The sequence below is a fragment of the Martes martes genome (assembly GCF_963455335.1).
Source record: "Martes martes genome assembly, chromosome: 8".
In the NCBI taxonomy this organism is placed as follows: domain Eukaryota; kingdom Metazoa; phylum Chordata; class Mammalia; order Carnivora; family Mustelidae; genus Martes; species Martes martes.
The window spans coordinates 12399976-12416984 of record NC_137895.1 but is presented as its reverse complement, the minus strand read 5'-3'; the positions used below and the strand labels follow the sequence as shown (position 1 = coordinate 12416984).

The 17009-nt window shown below is 53.9% G+C and overlaps 1 protein-coding gene across 2 annotated transcripts in view; it reads left to right on the top strand.

Moving 5' to 3' along the window:
- TOM1 (target of myb1 membrane trafficking protein) overlaps nt 1-17009 on the top strand; it is a 43275-nt gene that overhangs the window by 13398 nt on the left and 12868 nt on the right. For both annotated transcript variants that reach the window (XM_080810188.1, XM_080810187.1), the window contains exons 2-7: nt 7323-7407; nt 10545-10623; nt 11514-11663; nt 11963-12097; nt 12194-12340; nt 15175-15291. In XM_080810188.1, the coding sequence (XP_080666314.1) occupies nt 7323-7407; nt 10545-10623; nt 11514-11663; nt 11963-12097; nt 12194-12340; nt 15175-15291 (713 nt within the window). The remainder of the gene's footprint in view (nt 1-7322; nt 7408-10544; nt 10624-11513; nt 11664-11962; nt 12098-12193; nt 12341-15174; nt 15292-17009) is intronic.

Below are 17009 nucleotides of genomic sequence, written 5' to 3'. Positions count from 1 at the left end.
ACAGCCACGGTGCTTAACAGCTACGAGGGCCTGCTCTTTGCCTGACATCGTGCATGCGTTGTGTGGCTGAAAAGTCGCAGCGCCTAAAGGCAGGCGGTGGGTCTCCGAGGGGAGAAAACAGAGACTACGCAGGCCTGCAGGCCCCGAGTTAGGACCAATGGCTAGACTCATCCCACTCCAGAGCCGCACCAGGCCGCCTCTCTGGAGTCTTCCCGGGAAGGTGGTGTCTGCACCCAGCCTGACATGGAGAGGACAGGCAGACGGGGCCCCGTGATCCATGGCCACAGGGCTGCCGGCCCCAGACGGCAGCCCCGAAGCCTGAAGGGGGTTTGCAGGGCCTGGCGTCCTCGGGAGCTGGGGACAGGAGCCCCACAGCTGCCCGGGACGTGGACGGTCACCACCCACCGCCCAGAGGGCGGGAAGCCGGTTATCATTCTCCTGGAACTGGTCACCACTGCCAGTGTTTTTCTTCCTCCTTTCCAAAATAGCAAGCTGGGTTACTTTTGTGGTTGAAAACAAAAACAAAACGGATATCCCCAGATTCCTGTGGGTTTAAATTTCTGCTTTTGATGGAGTATGCCGACCCCGTGGAAATGTTCATTAAGGAAGTCTGAAAACTCTGCCCACACCTGCAGGGAGTTGGCTGCTCTGGACACACTGTTCTTCTGCTGAGATGGCCGGGGTGGGTCTTGTGTCCCCTCTGCCACTTCCTCCTCTACCTCTCCCTGTTTAGGCTGACAGGACCCCCCTCCCCCGCCCCATGCCCTAGCAGACTGTTCTGGGCATGGCTCTGCCCCCTGCTGGCAGCCGGGCCTGGAGAACTGTCAGCCCTGTCAGGCCCGGGCTCAGACCTGGTGCTCCGGGTTCACCCACCCCTGCCCGACTCCCTGCCATGGCCTTCCTCTGCCTCGTACATAGCCCAGCTGCCCCTCACCAGCATGCCTGCCGTTCCAGAATGACCCGAATCCCTTCTAAAACCACTCTGATCCTGCCCCAGGAGAAGAGAGGTGCCCCTCATCTTCAGAGGTCGCCGGGAGGGTCTAGTTGAGGAACGAGACCTGCCGGTGGAGCCAGGGATCCGGGAGGAGGGGCCAGGAGGACGCTCCTGGGACGGCAGAGCTCCCTTCCCCCGCCGACCACTGCGGGACCTCACTGCATCTCCGTTCCCTCGTCAGCTAGATGAGGGCCGCGATGCACACCGCGTGGGGCTGGGAGGATTCAGCCGTGTTCGTGTATCAGCAGCCAGCTGGGCAGTTAAAGCACCGTTGCTGAGGAAGGGCGTGTGGGCCGGGCCTGGGGTTCGGGAGCCTTCGGAGGACTGGGGGCATGGGAGGAACAGGGTCACTTCCAGGTCTCAGGAAGGTCCGTCCTGGATAGCAGGGGCCATGGAGGGGAAGGAGCAAGGCAGGAGGGACGGAGGCAGTGGCCTCTGGGGAAGAGGCCAAGGAGGAGACCGGTGGCTGGCCAGGCAGACAGATGGCAAGGCGAGAAGGGATCAGGTAGGATAGAGTCAGGAGCCGGAGTGGGCAGAGCATGGTGGCCAGAGGCCAGGGATGACCGTCCTCTGGCCCACATGACTGGGGGTCGCGGAGGTGTGGTTTCTGAAGGAGCAGCACGTTCCACATACTTGATAAGCCACTATCCCCCGGACTCTCCAGAGGGGAGCCTGGCTCCCTCTGCCCAGAGAGGCACTTGTCCCGCTCTCTTCAGTTCTTCCCACATGGCTCAGTAAGTGTGTGAGTCCCCAAGGGTGGGGAGTGTGACTCAAAGAAGCCACACTCAGGACATCATTGTGGCATTACGGCGCCCACCTTTCAGCCCTTTTAAAGGAATCCTTCTTCATCCCCTCCCCCAGCCATAGTCTAGGGAGAAGAGCACCCCGTCCTGCCACGGGGTCCCTCCCTGGATGCCCCAGGGGCCTGGCTTGTGCCCTGAGCACCCCCACCAGCATCCGTCTGTCCGCAGGACCTAAGGTGGAACCGAGGTCAGGCCAGTTTCAAAACTGACATCACAGAAGCCACAGCTTTAGGGAGCTGACTGCCAGCCCAGCCCCGATGTTGTCCTGCAGGATGGGCCTGCCTGCCTGGTCACAGGGCCTGGGCTCAGAGGACGCCTCAGCCCCTCAGGGCAGCATAGGGAGGGGACCGCATGTGTCTGGTCCACCGTTGCCTCCGTCCCCGGTGCCTGGAGCAGGCTTGATGCAGGGGGAGCTGTACAGCAAGTAAGGGGTCCCTTCGCACCCCCCCCCCGAACCTCAGCTCTCAGTGTGAACAGAGCCAGAGGGCCTCCCGTGCAGGACGGCTGTACAGTCACGCGGGACAGCAAGCCTCACGTGCCTGCTCCCTCGGGTGCTGTTGGTAGATGGGTGACGGCACCGTGCTGGCGGGGCACTGCCTGCAGGGCCAGGTGTGGGAGGCAGCGGAGAGGGCTGTGACGGAGGGGGGACTTGGAGAGCGCCCAGCGTCAGGACACCAAGGGTTTTACTCCCTGAACCTTAAAACATTCACCCGGGATTCTGGGATCAAGTCCCACATCGGGCTCCCTGCCCCACGGGGAGCCGGCTTCTCCCTCTGCCTCTGCCTCCGCTCCCCCTGCTTGTACACACTCACTCTCTTTGTCTCTCTCTCTCTGTGTCAAATAAAAAATCTTAAAACACACACACACGTAAAACACAAACACACACCACACACACAACACACACACACACATACACACACATTGACCAGCCCTGTCTTGTCCCAGAGTCCTAACTAGGGTACAGTGTGTGCCAGCCAGGCGTGATTTGTGTGGTAGAATATTGGCCCCAAAAAGCAGGAGACCAGACTGTCTGTGCTGTGGTGGAGCTTATTTAATGGGGCGCCTGGGGGGCTCAGTCAGTCAAGCTTCTGACTCCTAATCTCAGCCCAGGTCTGATCTCAGGGTTGTGAGTTCAGGCCCCACATTGGGCTCCACACTGGGTGTGAAACCTACTTAAAAACAAACAGGGTTGCCTGAGGGTGGATTCTAGAAGAGCTCAGAGGGGAGTGACCCTGGTCTTGAGAGCTCAAGAATGTTGGAGCTGACTGGCCCGGACATCTTTTTTTTTTTTTTTAATATAAAAGAATTTTTTTAAAAATTTTTATTAACAATACAATGTATTATTTGCCCCAGGGATACAGGTCTGTGAATCGTCAGGCTTACACATTTCACAGCACTCCCCATAGCATATACCCTCCCCAATGTCCATGACCCCACCACCCTCTCCCTACCTACCCAGCCCCCAGCAACCCTCAGTTTGTTTCGTGAGATTAAGAGTCTCTTATGGTTTACGTCTCCCTCCCAATCCCACCTTGTTTCATTTTTTCCCTCCCTACCTCCTACGACCCCCCCAGCCCTGCCATAAAAGAATTTTAAATGCTCTTGTGTAACTCCTTTGTCACTTATCTCAGAAGCAGAAAAAGCTCCTGAGGTATAAAGAAAAGCTTAGAGAGTTTTCTGATTACCACCATAATTTAGAACAGAAGCTTCCAAAATGGGCTGATTTCATCATAGAAAAGACAAAAAGACCCATTAGGGGACAGAAAGGAAATGTTGAACCGAGAAAGAAAAAAAGAAAAATGAAGGTTTATAACTACACATAACATAATCGTTTTAGGTGTACCACATAGCGGTTAAATATTTGTGTCTATTGTGAAATGATCACCGCAGTAGGTCTACTTAACATCCATTGTCATATATAATTATGAAATTTTTTTTGCTATGATGAAAACTTTTAAGATTTATTCTCTTAGGAACTTTCAAATTTGCAATACAGTATTTTTTTTTATTAACATATAATGTATTATTAGCCGCAGGGGTACAGGTCTTTGAATCGCCAGATTTACACACTTCACGGCACTCACCATAGCACATACTTTCCCCAGTGTCCATAACCCAGCCACCCTATCCCTCCCCCCCCCCCACAACCCTCTGTTTGTTTTGTGAGATTAAGAGTCTCTTATGGTTTGTCTCCCTCCTGATCCCATCTTGTTTCCTTTATTCCTTTCCTACCCCCCAAACCCCCAATGTTGCCTCTCAACTTCCTCATATCAGGGAGATCATATGATAATTGCCTTTCTCTGATTGACTTATTTTGCTAAGCATAATACCCTCTAGTTCTATCCACGTTGTTGCAAATGGCAAGATTTCATTTCTTTTGATGGCTGCATAGTATTCCATTGTATATATATACCACTTCTTCTTTATCCATTCATCTGTTGATGGACATCTAGGTTCTTTCCATAGTTTGGCTATTGTGGACATTGCTGCTATAAACATTTGGGTGCACATGCCCCTTCGGATCACATTTGTATCTTTAGGGTAAATATCCAGTAGTGTTTGCTGGGTCGTAGGTAGCTCTATTTTCAACTTTTTGAGGAACCTCCATGCTGTTTTCCAGAGTGGCTACACCAGCTTGCATTCCCACCAACAGTGTAGGAGGGTTCCCCTTTCTCCGCATCCTCGCCAGCATCTGTCATTTCCTGACTTGTTAATTTTAGCCATTCTTTTTTTTTTTTAAGATTTTATTTATTTATTTGACAGAAAGAGAGATCACAAGTAGATAGAGAGGCAGGCAGAGAGAGGGAGGGAAGCACGCTCCCCGCTGAGCAGAGAGCCTAATGTGGGGCTCGATCCCAGGACCCTGGGATCATGACCTGAGCCAAAGGCAGAGGCTTTAACCCACTGAGCCACCCAGGTGCCCCTAATTTTAGCCATTCTGGCTGGTGTCAGGTGGTATCTCATTGTGGTTTTGATTTGTATTTCCCTGATGCCGAGTGATGTGGAGCACTTCTTCATGTGTCTGTTAGCCATCTGGATATCTTCTTTGCAGAAGTGTCTGTTCATGTCTTCTGCCCATTTCTTGTTTGGATTATTTGTTCTTTGGGTGTTGAGTTTGCTAAGTTCTTTATAGATTTTGGATACTAGCCCTTTATCTGATTATGTTGTTTGCAGATATCTTCTCCCATTCCATCAGTTGTCTTTCGGTTTTGTTAACTGTTTCCTTTGCTGTGCAAAAGCTTTTGATCTTGATGAAGTCCCAATAGTTCACTTTTGCCCTTGCTTCCCTTGCCTTTGGTGATGTTTCTAGGAAGAAGTTGCTGTGCCTGAGGTCGAAGAGGTTGCTGCCTGTGTTCTCATCAAGGATTTTGATGGATTCCTTTCTCACATTGAGGTCCTTCATCCATTTTGAGTCTATTTTCATGTGTGGTATAAGGAAATGGTCCAGTTTCATTCTTCTGCATGTGGCTGTCCAATTTTCCCAACACCATTTGTTGAAGAGACTGTCTTTTTTCCATTGGACAGTCTTTCCTGCTTTGTCGACGATTAGTTGACCCTAGAGTTGAGGGTCTATTTCTGGGCTCTCTATTCTGTTCCATTGATCTATGTGTCTGTTTTTGTGCCAGTACCATACTGTCTTGATGATGACAGCTTTGTAATAGAGCTTGAAGTCCGAAATTGTGATGCCACCAACTTTGGCTTTCTTTTTCAACATTCTCCTGGCTATTCAAGGTCTTTTCTGGTTCCATATAAATTTTAGGATTATTTGTTCCATTTCTTTGAAAAAAATGGATGGGATTTTGATAGGGATTGCATTAAATGTGTAGATTGCTTTAGGTAGCATAGACATTTTCACAATATTTGTTCTTCCAATCCAGGATCATGGAACCTTTTTCCATTTCTTTCTGTCTTCCTAAATTTCTTTCATGAGTACTTTATAGTTGTCTGAGTACAGATTCTTTGCCTCTTTGGTTAGGTTTATTCCTAGGTATCTTATCATTTTGGTGCAATTGTAAATGAGATTGACTCTTTAATTTCTCTTTCTTCTGTCTTGCTGTTGGTGTATAGAAATGCAACTGATTTCTGTGCATTGATTTTATATCCTGACACTTTACTGAATTCCTATATGAATTCTAGCAGATTTGGAGTGGAGTCTTTTGTGGCCCGGACATCTTACCCTGGCTTCCGCCCAGTCTGAACTAGGCAGAGGTCACGACTGCACAGCAATGTGAGAGCACTAAGTGCCGCTGGATTGTGCATTTTAAAATGGCCAATTTTATGGGACGCAACCTTCACCCGTATGTAAAAGAAAAGAGCTGCCACACTTATGGCACACCTGTTTCATGGCAAGAGCCACGCAGATATCTCGCTGGCATCACTGTGCTCTCTGGGGGCAGCTCTGTGGGGCGATGGGTATCCATCCGGTCTTCAGACAGAAGCCAGCACAGAGGGGAAGGCCAGGCCGGCTGCTGGTAAGGGAGTCAAGCTTTCAGCTACACTGGGCCCTTCGCTTCGTAGGTAATGTCTCGGGAGGCTCGAGAGGAAGCTGGTCCCGCTGGGCCCCTAGGATGTGGGCCTGGAGCAGAGCAGGCAGATGGATTTAGTCTCCATTGTGTGCCACTTTGGAACCTTTTACATTTTGAACCATGTGAGTGATTGCCAAAAGTTGATAGAGAATCAAGAACGAACGTTTGATTTACAAAAATGGAACAAAACACCATCTCCACAGCGTCATGTCAGAAACTAGCACCCTAAGGCTGGGTTTGCTGGATTCCTGGCCCCACTCATTGGGTGGGTGAACTGAGCTGAGGCCGCCTCAGTGGTCAGAGGACAGTGGCTCTCCCGGCTCCGTGAGAATTAAGTGACAGGTACTGTACGAGTCCATGTAATGAGGTATCTGGGGAGTCAGAATTGCAAAGACAGTGTAATGGAGGGATGCCTGGGTGGCTTAGTCATTAAACATCTGCCTTCGGCTCAGGTCATGATCCCAGGGTGCTGGGATCGAGCCCCACATCGGGCTCTCTGCTTAGCGGGGAGTCTGCTTCTCTCTCTCCCTCTTCCCCTCCCTCGTGCTCATGCTCGCTCGCTGTCTTCTAATAAATAAATAAAATCTTTTAAAAAAAAAGAAAGAAAGAAAGACGGTGGTGTGGTGGTACCAGGGCTGCGGGAGAGGAGAATGGGGCATTAGAGCTGTAGATTTAGAAGATGAAATCGGCGGGGATGATGGCCCGACACTTGAGTGTATTCAACGCCACTGAACCGTACACTAAAAGATGGTTAAGATGGTTAATATCTGGTGCATTTTCACATAATTTTTAAAAAGTAAAAATAACACAGAGATAAAGTGTAGCCAGAAAACACATTAAATGACAAAACAGGAAGGTAGGTAGCCATTTGCACCCTCACGGCCCTTCTTGGGTGCCCAGAAACCATCCGTCATCCTCCTCCTCCCTGGTTCTTCCCGCCCTGGCCCGGCACACAGCTGAGTTTGTCTGTCTGGGTGACTTGGGGTTTCTCTTCCACAGAGAAGGCGACAGATGGCTCCCTGCAGAGCGAGGACTGGGCCCTCAACATGGAGATCTGCGACATCATCAACGAGACGGAGGAAGGGTGAGGCCCGCACGGGAGACCGGGGTGGGGCATGCGCACGGCCGGCAGCAACCCAGCCTGCCCCTGCTGTGGCACACAAGTAGACCCCGCTGGTGGCCCTTGGTGCCAGGAGGGCGACAAATGTCATCTGAGTCCCACCCTAGGCAGCAGTGTGGTGTCATAGGCATTTGGGAACCAAGATCTGCCCCCAGCCCTGTCATGAGTTTGATGAGAGAGAGAGAGAGATGCCCCTGGGGACTTCCAGCCCACGTGTATGTCTCAGTGGCAGCCTGACCAACTGGACCTTTTAGAATGTCACCTGAGCCACATCCTCCTGGGATAAGGCCAGCTGGCAGCCCAGGCACTGGGACATGGCCCCAAGCACCTTTCTGCATTCTGTGGCCTGGAAAGGGCAGGGGAACTCCCAGCTTTCTCTGTGAGCAAGAACAGACTTTCGTTTCCTTAAGATTTGGGTCAGGGCACACTGAAAAGGCAGTGACAGGAAAGCAGAATTGAGAGCCCATCGGCGTTAGCCTTTGCTGAACATTTCCGGTACGCAGGTCACCCAGGGCACGTGCCATGGAGGGGGCATCGTGGCCCTGGGCGCTTGGTCTCTGACTAGCTGTCACTGACCAGCTGTGGGACCTTGGGCAAATCGCTGTTCCTCCCTAGGTCTTTACTGTCAGAGGTAAAGCTCTTTCAGATTCTTCCAGCAATAAGCCCAAGGTCCTGTGGGGAGCAGAGAAGGAAAGCAGGGTCACTGTCCTTCTTAGGAAAACCCAGGAAGGGCAGAATGTGGTGTGAAGACCACAGTGATTGGGAAGGACTGCCTGACAAGGCCTTTGTTCAGGAAAATCAGAATCAACACCCAGAGCAGACCTCTCACTTGCGTCTGCATTTCTCACTGGGATGATCCGCTTGGCCTGCGAGGTCCCTCTCAGCCCGGCAGTGCTCTGTGGGGAGAGGGTTTGGCTGGAGGCAGGCAACTTCCAGCATCCACTGTGGTGCTCGGTGGACTTGCCAAGCCACTGGTAGGGAACACTGGGACCGCTCCTGGCCGCCTGTAAGTAAGCTAGAGAGTGGTGGGCAGATGATGGTGGCAGGATCACCACAATGAAAGTAGGAGGGCTGAAATGCCCACAGGGGGCGCCTGGGTGGCTCAGTGGGTTAGGCCTCTGCCTTTGGCTCAGGTCATGGTCTCAGGGTCCTGGCATTGAGCCCCGAGTCGGGCTCTCTGCTCGGCAGGGAGCCTGCTTCCTCCTCTCTCTCTCTGCCTGCCTCTCTGCCTATTTGTGATCTCTGTCTGTCAAATAAATAAGTAAAGCCTTTAAAAAAAAAAAAAGAAAGAAAGAAAAAAAAAAAAGAAATGCCCACAGATCCCCAAAGAAGGCCTCAGGGCTTCATGGGCGTCCTCAGGGAAGCAAGTCCCTGTTCCCTTGTAAATGTTGGAGGAACTGGGACTCGTGCACGTCTGGGTTCAAGTGCCTGCTGTTGATTTGAGCACTTCTGTGTTCCAGGCACTGCATGAGGCACTAGGGACCCAGCAGTGAGCAAAGTGGATGTGACCCTTGGCCTCCCCAAGCTTGTCATCTAAACTTGAGTCTTTGGTCTACCCACCCCCCCTCAATGGGCTGTGGCCTCCTTGTCATCTGCTCTGTGATTCTAGCTGGTTACTAAACACAAGGGGCCCACAGCAAAGGCACCTAAGCCGGGACCTCTGATTCCGGAGGCCATGCCTTTTCTCTGGGCCACTCTGTGAGGAGCGGAGACAAGTCCCTTTAGAGAGCTGAAGTGGCCACAGGTGAGAAGTCCTGAGGGTGAAGAGGGGCCCCAGGGTTGAAAACTGCTCTTACACTTCCGTACAGGAGCCCACCGTGTCAGGGACCATGGTGCATGTCCCCTTGGTCACAGCCTTGATAGGCCTCCGTGGCACCTCCCCACCTTGCCTGCCGCCTTCACTCATGCTGGGGGACCCATGTCAGGGTTCCTGCCTTCCCTGACCTGCCCTTGACGGACTCAACACCGAACAGGCAGATGCCTGGCAGACAGCAGGACAGGCCCCCGAGGGCCACTCAGTGGCCTAGGAAATGTTGCTCACGTCCTGTAGCGAGCTGGGCTCTGGGGAGGCAGAGTGTCAAAAGGGGACCCCATTCCCACCCCGCCCCCGCCGGAGTTGGCCTCTTTAGCCCGGCAGCCCCGGGTGGGTGCTGTGTGGCAGTGCACACGGAGATGGGGGACTGGGAAAGAGTCCTGGTCAAGGCAGATTTTAGCTGTGCCTTCACCAGGTGGACATGGATGTTGGGGGCCAAAAGGCTTTTAGGCCAGAGCAGTCAGGGCAACGTGGATTTCACCTGTACAGGTCCGAAGGGCGGGATGCAGGGGTGAGTCAGTATGGGCAACAGATGGGGCAAGGGGAGCAGGCAGCTGCCAAGGCTTTCCGGGCTCCCCCTGCACTTAGGTGTATCCACCCTCCAAACCTCTCCCTCTGCCTCCCCACAGGGCCTCCATTTGGTTCCTCCCTCCCTCCCTCCGCTTGAACCACTTCCCTGCCCTGCCCCCCTACAGCTGGCTCCATCTGGTCCTTCACACCCAGCTGTGATGCCACCTCCTCAGAGAGGACTCCCCTGAGCCCCCCTCCCCGACACCCACCCACTCGGACTGTAGGCTCTTCTCTCCCACGTTGGTGTGGGTCTCCCTGGAGCACGTGGCCTAGCACTGTGCCAGCACGTGTGGCTGCTTAGCCAAGGAGAAGGGTGGGTGGAGGGAGGAGGTGGCCAGGATGGGGTACTGGGACTCTGTGCCGGCAGCTGACTGGTTCTTAGACCTCAGTATGTATGGGGGCCCCTGGAGGCCTCCCTGAGAGCTTGGTCCAGGCAGGGGTCTGGGGTGGGAGCACACAGTTTTGCATTTTTTTCATATTGTCACACCGGTGCTGTGGGTCCAGGGTCGACACACAGAATCTCTGCCAAGTATTTAGGATCTAAGGAGGACTTTGGTGGGACGGGCAGTTTCTGTTGTGATTAGAACCCATGTGTTCAACAGGAAGCAAGACCCAGGGAAGACATAAATAAAAACCATCCCCGTGTCCCAGTGTCTTCTGATCTTAGGTGGGCAGCCCAGTGAGTTTGATACATCCTTCCTTTTGTCCCTCTGCCCAGTCCCAAAGATGCCTTCCGAGCAGTGAAGAAGAGAATCGTAGGGAATAAGAACTTCCATGAGGTGATGCTGGCTCTCACGGTGAGTGCCCCATCCGTCCATCTGTCCATTTGTGGTAGAACCACATGTCCCCCAGGCCCAGGAGGACTCCAGCCTCCCTGCGACTCCTCTCCCAAGGGCTGGGAAGGAAAGGTCTGTGGGCAGAGAGAGCACTGTACTGTCTATAGTGCCAGCAGACGCAGAGTGGCAAGAGGGGCGGTTTAGAAAAGTTCCCTCCAGCCTGTGGGCACGGGGAGCAGACGCACTGAGGCCCACATCCCTCTAGAACCAGACATGGAAAGCTTGCACCAGACCTGCCAGGTGACACAGAAGTTTAGTGAAGCCAGACATTGGCGGGGCAGAAAGCCTGGCAGGCCACCAGGTGCTGCTGACTGGCACTTGGGACCTTGAAAAATGAACATAAAGCAAATGCCAGTGGCTGAGGACAAGCCAGGTGGGAGTGGGCATCCTGGCTGTCGGAGGGGTTGGGCTGGGATGGAGACGAGAGCAGGGCTTACATCCGGGAATCCAGCTCCCCGGAAGAACAAGGCACCTCCTGCTGATGAGTGGGAGCAGGAACAGGGAGGGAAGCCCGGCTCCTTTCTTTCTGGGGCTGCAGGGTCACCATAGGATTACAGAAGTTCACTTTGGTTTCCACTTGGAGAGCTACCTTCCCTCTGGGCCGTGGTCCTCTTGGAAATAGCATCAGAGCAGGCTAGGCACTGAGGCCACTCCGCAGGGGGCCGCTAGCCAGCACCCCAGCCCCCAAATTGGGGCACTGTCCCCTCTTCTCCGTGTTCCAGGGTCTCCCTTGAGGGAGCCCCACTTGGACTCAGCCTGTCCTCTGGGATGGAGGCAGAGTGCGAGGGTGGGGGTCCTGGACAACCCCCTGGTGCACGGAGGAGCGCTCACGGGCACCTCCCGGCCTCCAGGTCTTAGAAACCTGCGTCAAGAACTGCGGGCATCGCTTCCACCTGCTGGTGGCCAGCCAGGACTTCGTGGAGGGCGTGCTGGTGAGGACCATCCTGCCCAAGAACAACCCGCCCACCATCGTGCACGACAAGGTTCTCAACCTCATCCAGGTGAGTGCGGCCAGGCACGCTGGGCCGAGCTCCGGGCCCTGCCCGGGGAGAAAGGTGCCCCCGCTGTTGCTGCTCTGTGTCCCCTTGCTTCTGTGTGCTTGTCCTGCGGGGTGTCTTGGTCATCCGCTGACTGGAGGTTCTGAGTGTGGGGAGGCCTGGCTTGGTGGGGGCTGTCCGGGCACCGAAGTCCAAGGACCAGCAAGTCAGCAAGGGAATGTCTGCTCTGCAGGCGGGTGGGCAGGCCCGCAGGGGAGATGGTGAGCAGAGGTTACTGGCCGTGTCCCCTTGTCCCCTCTCAGTCCTGGGCTGACGCGTTCCGCAGCTCGCCCGACTTGACAGGTGTGGTGGCCGTCTATGAGGACCTGCGAAGGAAGGGTCTGGAGTTCCCGATGACAGACTTGGACATGCTGTCACCCATCCACACACCTCAGAGGGTGAGGAGACACAGCTGGTGGGAGCGGTGGGAAGGGGAGTCGGGGGGGCTCCCTCCTCCCTTACCGGCCTCACTGATCCCCTTTTCTGTCTTCTAGACCGTGTTCAGCTCAGAGGCGCCATCAGGGCAGAACTCTGTGGCCACAGACGCCAGCCACGGAGGGGACCCCACCCAGCACACCACCCCTCTGCCCATCCCGGCCGCACTCCCCAGCGACACCCCCATCACTCCAACCCCTGAGCAGGTAAACAAGCCTGAGTCAGAGCCACGTGGGTCAGGGAGGGCCCCTCTCAGTCTGAAAATTACTGTCTGCACGGCAGTCCCATGGGGTAGGTATCATTCTTCCTGTTTCACAGAGGAGGCTTAGATAAGCTCACTTGCCCAGAGCCACACACGGCTCATCGGAGATGGTGGTGGGACGCAAGTTCGGGTGTGCCTGACTCCCAGCAGGCTCCGTCCTGCACCTTGACCAGCCGTTCTCCAAACTGTCGTCCATGGAGCCCTTCAGGCAGCACCCCGGAGCGGGTGGGGGAGGGGAGTCCCCAGCAGGCAGCCTCTTCAACCACAGCATCTCCATTTTCCTTGTGGGGTTCCTTTATGGGCTCAAATAGGATTCCATCTGAACAGAGGCTCTGGTTAAAAACAGTTTTAAACCATGTGCACATAAAACAATTTTTTAAACCCTTTCCACCACAATGCTTCCCACCAAGCCCCAAGAAGAAGGTTTGAGGTATAGTGTGAGATTCCAGGGGCCGGGGTCTGGAGCAGGTTTTCCCAGGGCTTTCTGAGTAGCTTTACAGGCTCGCTCACCAGAAACTCACGGCCACTGACTTAGCTTCTGTCTCGGTTTCTTCTGCCAGGAACGGGGGGGGGGGGGGGGGGGGCCAAGGCCACCTGCTGAGACTGCCCGCCCCAACAAGGGGTGTCTAATGCCATGGCCAGTGTCCGCTGGGTGCGGCCTTGTTTTATTTGTTTGTTTAAGTAATCTCTACACCCAGCGTGGGGCTTGAAACTCTCAACCCCGAGATCAAGAGTTGCACGCTCTTGCAACTGAGCCCGCCAGGCACCCCAGTGCGCTCTCATTTTAGCCCCCAAGCTGTCAGATGGGGGTCCAGGCCTTGCGTGGTTGGGGTGCCCACTTTTAAGGCGTGTAAGAACTTCAGAGCTATCCTTGCATCTGAGTCTAAAAGCTTAGCTGCTACAGGGACTGGTGAGAGAGACACACAGGGGTGTGTGATGGAAACAAAGTGAAACTTGACCTTCCAAAGTGCACCTGCTGATCTCCTGTATAGTCCCATTTGGATTTATGAACAAACCTGCCAGCAGCCTTTCCCACCCCAGCCTCTCTGAAGAGAGGCTTCTGTATTTGATACCTTATAGCAAGTTATGAAATCACCACCCAGACTTACAGGTATTACTAGAAAAATTTTCCTGACTGGACAGATAATTAAAGGCATATGCATGTGCGCCTGGATGGCTCAGTGGGTTGGGCCTCTGCCTTCGGCTCAGGTCATGATCTCAGGGTCCTGGGATCGAGTGCCGCATCGGGCTCTCTGCTTGGCAGGGAGCCTGCTTCTTCATCTCTCTCTGCCTGCCTCTCTGCCTACTTGTGATATCTCTCTGTCAAATAAATAAATAAAATCTTAAAAAAAAAAAAAGGCATATGCAAACTGTAAACTCACCCTGTGATCCAAATTTTATGTAACCAGGTTATGATTTTAACCAGTTTGCCTGAAGTCTAGCATCTGCGTGGATTAAGACTGGTTATATCCAGTGCCAGAAGACTCTTGCAAAACCAAACTCAGTAGGAGTTAATTTCCAGCTCCCCTCTCGTCTCCTGGGGAGTGTTAAAGCTTTCAGGCATGCAGTGACATCACTCCCAGACTCCATTGTAATTAGGTCCCATCTGACCCGGATGCACGGGGCCTGTGGTCAGTAGCTTTTCCACTCATTTATACCGGGAGCGTTCCTTAGACAGGCCGAAGACAGCAGACATTTTGCAGGGTTTGGAAGGTTTCCATGAGCTGCGGGGGATGTGTACCACCTGTGTCTGTATCCCCGTTTCTTCTCCTGTAGAGGCTGTGATAACGATATATGCCTCATAAGACTGGTAGTTTAATGAGCAATAAAAGTGAAATGCTTGGCGCTTAGTAGGTGGTCAGTAAATGGCAGCTACTCTCATAGGCATGGGGAATTTACATGGTGACACTCCTGGAATCAGTGAGGTCACATGCATTTCTCGGAACGTAGGCTGCCTAGTCCTAGACCCATGCAATACTCCATGGCCAAGGGCTCTCTGTCCAGATTAATTTGAGAACCACCATACTGATGGCTTCCTGGACATCAGTATCCGTAGTGCTCCTGAGAAGACCAAGCACCCCACAGAGCCCCTTCATCCCCTCCCCCGCGTGGGGACTCTGCTGCTTCACCTACACTAATTCCCCAAGCTAAGACCTTGGAACCCTTTGATCACTGAACACCAGCTACCGTCTTTTGAACCAGTGCTAAATCTCCCTGTCATCCTCAAGGTGGGGGTGGGGGGAGGTGGCGACACTGGGACTCATGCTTGGAAGAGCCCGGGAGAAGCAGGCCAGGAGCAAGACAGAATCCCGTCCTCACAGGACAGGATGGGGGTGTAAACTCCTGCCGTCCTAGGAGACAGTGAGATACTGTCACCCCAGGGAGGGAGGAGGGCCTGCTGACTTCCCCCTTCTCCCCGTGATGGGGAGCTGCCCTCCAGGGCCTTGTTAGCTACTGCCTGGGACCCAGGAGATGCTGGCGCCCTCCAGCCCTACTCTGTGGTGCATTTACTCTCACTCCGCTGCTTTGGGCCTTCCCTGAACCAGGCTCCCCAGTTTGGAGATGGTAACGGTTGGTAGCACCTCTTTGGGATGGAGGGGTTGGTGGGAGGGCAGCCCACCACAGGCCTCTTAGCACAGGGCTGTGGCTCAGGAGCCTAGAGGGTGCTGGCAGGTCGGCTCCTCTGGGTGCCCCGGCTCACGGCGCCGGCTTCTTCTTGCTAGTGACGGTGGCGCTGGACCCCTGGCTCAGCTCACCAGGGCCGCCGGTGTGTTTCAGATCGCCAAGCTGCGCAGCGAGCTCGAGATGGTGAGCGGGAACGTGAGGGTGATGTCAGAGATGCTGACGGAGCTGGTGCCCACCCAGGCAGAGCCGGCAGACCTGGAGCTGCTGCAGGTGAGCAGGCAGCCGGCCGCCCCCAGGTTTTCCTGGGGGAAACCAGGAAATCCGCCCATGTGCATTTCTCCCCCAGCTCCACTGCAGTTTTCACAGCTTATGGGAACTCCGTGGTCACAGTGCGAGAGGTTGAAACCAGGGACTTTGGACTCCCTCACACTGGAACTCAGGGTGCTAGCATTTTCTGGTTTGAACAGAATAGCTCCTCTTGCCTCAGTTTCCTCATCTATAAGATTGCTCTCATTTCCCCCTTTCAGAGTACAGAGCTTAGCAGGCCGGCGGGGGAGCAGCGCCGGCTTTGGGAGGAGAAGGCAGCTGGTCTCAGGCCCCGGGGCCGGTGGGACCTGTGGGTTTTCACTCCATGTGTCCCACGATATTCCCACAGCCCCATTCCCCAGCTGGGGACCACCAAAGGCCCTACCCTACCTGTGGAGGTCAGTTCCTAGAAGTACCAAGAAAGGTTCGGGACCCCAAGGCCCTGGAGTCACCAGGTGGTAGTGATTTGGTTTTCATGGTGACAGCGCACAAGTAGTGAGCCCTTCGGTGCGCCGGGCTCTGATGTGGACACTTGCCATACATCCCCACACCCCACAAGAGGCAGATACTGTCGTTATCCCCGTTTTCTTGATCAGCAGACTGAGGCGAAGAGAGGGCGTGTAATGTGCCCAGAGTCCCATGGCTGGTAAGCAGCAGAGCTGGAATTTGAATCCAGGAGCCTGGCTCCAGCTGCTGCTCGTCTGCTTTTCAGGGGGGTTGTGGGGGGAGTAAGGAAGTGGGGACAAAGCCACAAGCGTGCTCAGTGGCAGGAGGAAGAGAAGGGAGGCCCACAGGGTGTTGAAAGTCACTCGGGCCCGCCCTGCCCCATGATAAAGGCAGATGAGGAAATTCTAGGAGGGGGTGGGTAGCAGGGTCCAAAAGAGAACCAGAGTCAGTGTCTGGTGTTCACGGTGCCCACCAGGAGAAGAGTTGACAACTGTTTGCCCCTTGAGACCGTGACTCAGACGCCTGCCCACGTAGTGACTGGTACCTGAAGAAAGAGTCCGTCTTACAAATGAAAAACTTACACTGCTGTGGCTTTTAGTATTTTTCTCTTTCCCAAAGGAGTTTAAATATATGATTTACTGACTAAAAGTCAGTCAGTGACATGGCAACTAAGTGCAGTGTGGGATCCTGGAGCAGAAGGACATTAGCGGGCGAACAGCGAGACTGAAGAAAGTCTGGAGTTTAGTTCGTAGCATTGGGTCTGTGTTAACGTCTTCGCCTTGACAGATGCCACATGGAGGAGAAGCTGAGTGAAGGGTTTACCAGAACGCTACCATCTTGGCAACTTTCCTGCAAATCTAAAACTATTCCAAAGTAAAAAGTATTTAAAAAGAAATTAGGGAAGGGGCACCTGGGTGGCTCAGTCAGTGAAGCGTCTGCCTCCGGCTCGGGTTGTGATCTCAGGGTCCTGCGATCGAGCCGCATTTAGGGCTCCAAGCTTCTCGGGGAACCTGCTTCTCCCTCTTCCCCTCGGCCCCTCCCCATAGCTCGTGCTCTGGCTCCGGCACGCTCATACTTTCGTGTTCTCGCTCTCTCTAGCTCTATCTCCAATAAATACAATCTTTTTTAAAAATGAGGGGAAATATCAAAATCAGGGTTTGCAGTTAACAGCTGGAGAGGCCTGGTTCAGTTTTTTCTATGTTTTGGTTACGAAAAGATCCCAGTCACCCGGAGAA